The sequence below is a fragment of the Onychostruthus taczanowskii genome, unplaced genomic scaffold (assembly GCF_017590055.1).
Source record: "Onychostruthus taczanowskii isolate IOZ18803 unplaced genomic scaffold, ASM1759005v1 scaffold112, whole genome shotgun sequence".
Taxonomy (NCBI): domain Eukaryota; kingdom Metazoa; phylum Chordata; class Aves; order Passeriformes; family Passeridae; genus Onychostruthus; species Onychostruthus taczanowskii.
Window position 1 is genome coordinate 199,124 of NW_024497852.1, and position 3,094 is coordinate 202,217.

At 50.6% G+C, this 3,094-nt stretch overlaps 1 protein-coding gene across 2 annotated transcripts in view; it reads left to right on the forward strand.

Moving 5' to 3' along the window:
- The window catches only part of HOMER3 (homer scaffold protein 3), a 24,705-nt gene that overhangs the window by 11,488 nt on the left and 10,123 nt on the right, over positions 1–3,094 (forward strand). For both annotated transcript variants that reach the window (XM_041426078.1, XM_041426070.1), the window contains one exon: positions 1,802–1,933. In XM_041426078.1, the coding sequence (XP_041282012.1) occupies positions 1,802–1,933 (132 nt within the window). The remainder of the gene's footprint in view (positions 1–1,801; positions 1,934–3,094) is intronic.

The window sequence follows — 3,094 nt, forward strand, 5'->3', positions numbered from 1 at the left end:
TAAAAAAAAGCTTGTGGCCTGAAAAAACAGCTGTGTGCCTGGAAACACAGCTGTGTGCCTAGAGAAACCAGCTGTGTGCCTAGAAAATAGCTGTGTGCCTAAAGAAACCAGCTGTGTGCCTAAAAAATAGCTGTGACCCTAAAAAATAGCTGTGCCCCTGGAAACACAGCTGTGTGCCTAAAAAATAGCTGTGTGCCTAGAGAAACCAGCTGTGTGCCTAAAAAATAGCTGTGTGCCTAAAGAAACCAGCTGTGTGCCTAAAAAATAGCTGTGTGCCTAAAAACACAGCTGTGACCCTAAAGAAACCAGCTGTATCCCCCCCCAAAAAAAATCTGTGTCCCTAAAAAATAGCTGTCTATAAAAAATAGCTGTGTCCATAAAGAAATAGCTGTGCCCCTAAAGAAATAGCTGTGTCCCTAAAAACACAGCAGTGTGCCTAAAAAATAGCTGTGACCATAAAGAAATAGCTGTGTGTCTAAATAAATAGCTGTGTCCCTAAAAAATAGCTGTGACCATAAAAAAAATAGCTGTGACCATAAAAAAATAGCTGTGTCCATAAAGAATAGCTGTGTCCCTAAAGAAACCAGCTGTATCCCCCCCAAAAAATCTGTGTCCCTAAAAAATAGCTGTGACCCTAAAAATAGCTTTGTCCATAAAGAAATAGCTGTGTCCCCCCAAAAAAACCACTGTGCCCCTAAAGAAATAGATGTGTCCCTAAAAACACAGCCGTGTCCCTAAAGAAATAGATGTGACCCTAAAAAATAGCTGTGACCCTAAAAAATAGCTGTGTCCCCCAAAAAAAACCACTGTGCCCCTAAAGAAACAGCTGTGACCCTAAAGAAACAGATGTGACCCTAAAGAAACAGCTGTGTGCCTAAAAAACAGCTGTGACCCTAAAGAAACAGCTGTGACCCTAACAAAATAGATGTGACCCTAAAGAAACAGCTGTGTCACCACAAAAGCAGTTGTGCCCCCAAGAAGGCAGCTTTTCACCAAAACCCCAGCTACTCCCCCTGAAAAACAGCGTTTCCCCCACAGAACAGCTGGGTTTGTGATTGGTTCCCTGATTCCCTGTTTGGTTCCCTGATTCCCTGTTTGATTCCCTGATTGATTCTCTGATTCCCTGATTGGTTCCCTGATTCCCTGTTTGATTCCCTGATTCCCTGTTTGATTACCCCAATTCCCTGTGTGATTCCCTGATTGATTCTCTGATTCCCTGATTGATTCTCGGATTCCTTGACTCCCTGATCAATTCCCTGATCAATTCCCTGACTCCCTGACTGATTCCCTGATCAATTCCCTGACTGATTCCCTGATTGATCCCCTGACTCCATGGTCAATTCCGTGCCTAAAAAACAGCTGTGATGATCAATTCCCTGATCAATTCCCTGACTGATTCCCTGATTGATCCCCTGACTCTGTGACGAATTCCCTGATTGATCCCTGACTGACTCCCTGATTGATTCCCTGACTCCCTGACTGATTCCCTGATTGATCCCCTGATTGATCCCCTGACTCTGTGATGAATTCCCTGATTGATCCCTGACTGACTCCCTGATAAATTCCCTGATTGATCCCCTGACTCCCTGATCAATGCCCTGATCAATCCCTGATCGATCCCCGATCAATCCCTGATCAATCCCCAATCGATGCCCAATCAATCCCCGATCGATCCCCGATCGATCCCCAATCAATCCCCGATCAATCCCCGATCGATCCCCAATCAATCCCTGACCAATCCCCAATCAATCCCCAATTGATCCCCGATCGATCCCCGCTCCCGCGTTGCCCCCCGCTGCAGGCCATCATCAACAGCACCATCACCCCCAACATGACGTTCACCAAGACGTCGCAGAAGTTCGGGCAGTGGGCCGACAGCAGGGCCAACACCGTCTACGGGCTGGGCTTCGCCTCCGAGCAGCACCTGAGCCAGGTGAGCAGGGGCTGGGCCAGGTGAGACAGGGACCGAACAGGTGAGCCAGGTGAGCAGGGGCTGGGCCAGGTGAGACAGGTGAGACAGGTGAGACAGGGACTGAGCCAGGGGCTGAGCAGGTGAGACAGGGACCTGGGAACTGTCCAGGTGAGCAGGGACTGAGCAGGTGAGCCAGGTGAGCAGGGACTGAGCAGGTGAGACAGGTGAGCAGAGACTGAGCCAGGTGAGCAGGGACCTGGGAACTGTCCAGGTGAACCAGGGACCTGGGCACTGACTCCCTGATCAATGGGGACTGAGCAGGTGAGCAGGGACTGAGCCAGGTGAGACAGGGACCTGGAACGCTCAGCCAGGTGAGCCAGGGACCTGGAACCCTCAGCCAGGTGTGTTTACCAATAAGGTGAGCTCAGGGAACCTGTCCCAGGTGAGCCCAGGAACATGAGCCAGGTGAGTTTAGGAACATGGAAACATGTTCAGGTGAGCCCAGGAACCTGGAAACCCGAGCCAGGTGAGCTCAGAAATCTGGACTGAGCCAGGTGAGACAGGGACCTGGAAACATGTCCAGGTGAGACAGGGACCTGGAACCCTCAGCCAGGTAAGCCCAGAACCTGGAACCCTCAGCCAGGTGTGTTTACCAAGGTGAGCTCAGGGAACCTGTCCCAGGTGAGCCCAGGAACATGAGCCAGGTGAGTTTAGGAACATGGAAACATGTTCAGGTGAGCCCAGGAACCTGGAAACCCGAGCCAGGTGAGCTCAGAAATCTGGAAACCTGTCCCAGGTAGCTCAGGAACCTGTCCCAGGTGAGCTCAGGGAACCCCCCTGGAGAAAAGCCTCCAGGAAATCCTCAGGCACGTGCTGAGGTGCTGCTCTCACCGGGCTGGAATGGAATTCAAGGTGCAAAGGCACCAAAAACAGCTTCAAAGTTGTGTTTGGGTGCCACAAATGGAGCTGCAGGTGCTGCTCCTGTGCTGAACCCACGGCCCTGAGCTCCAAATTCAGATTAAAATCTGAATTTTGCTGTTGGAGAGAAATTAAAAAGCGTTTTTAACGAAGGTGCAGGCAGAGCATGAGCTCTGCTGTGCACAGCCCCAGGGTGACCTTCCCTTCCCTTCCCTTCCCTTCCCTTCCCTTCCCTTCCCTTCCCTTCCCTTCCCTTCCCATTTT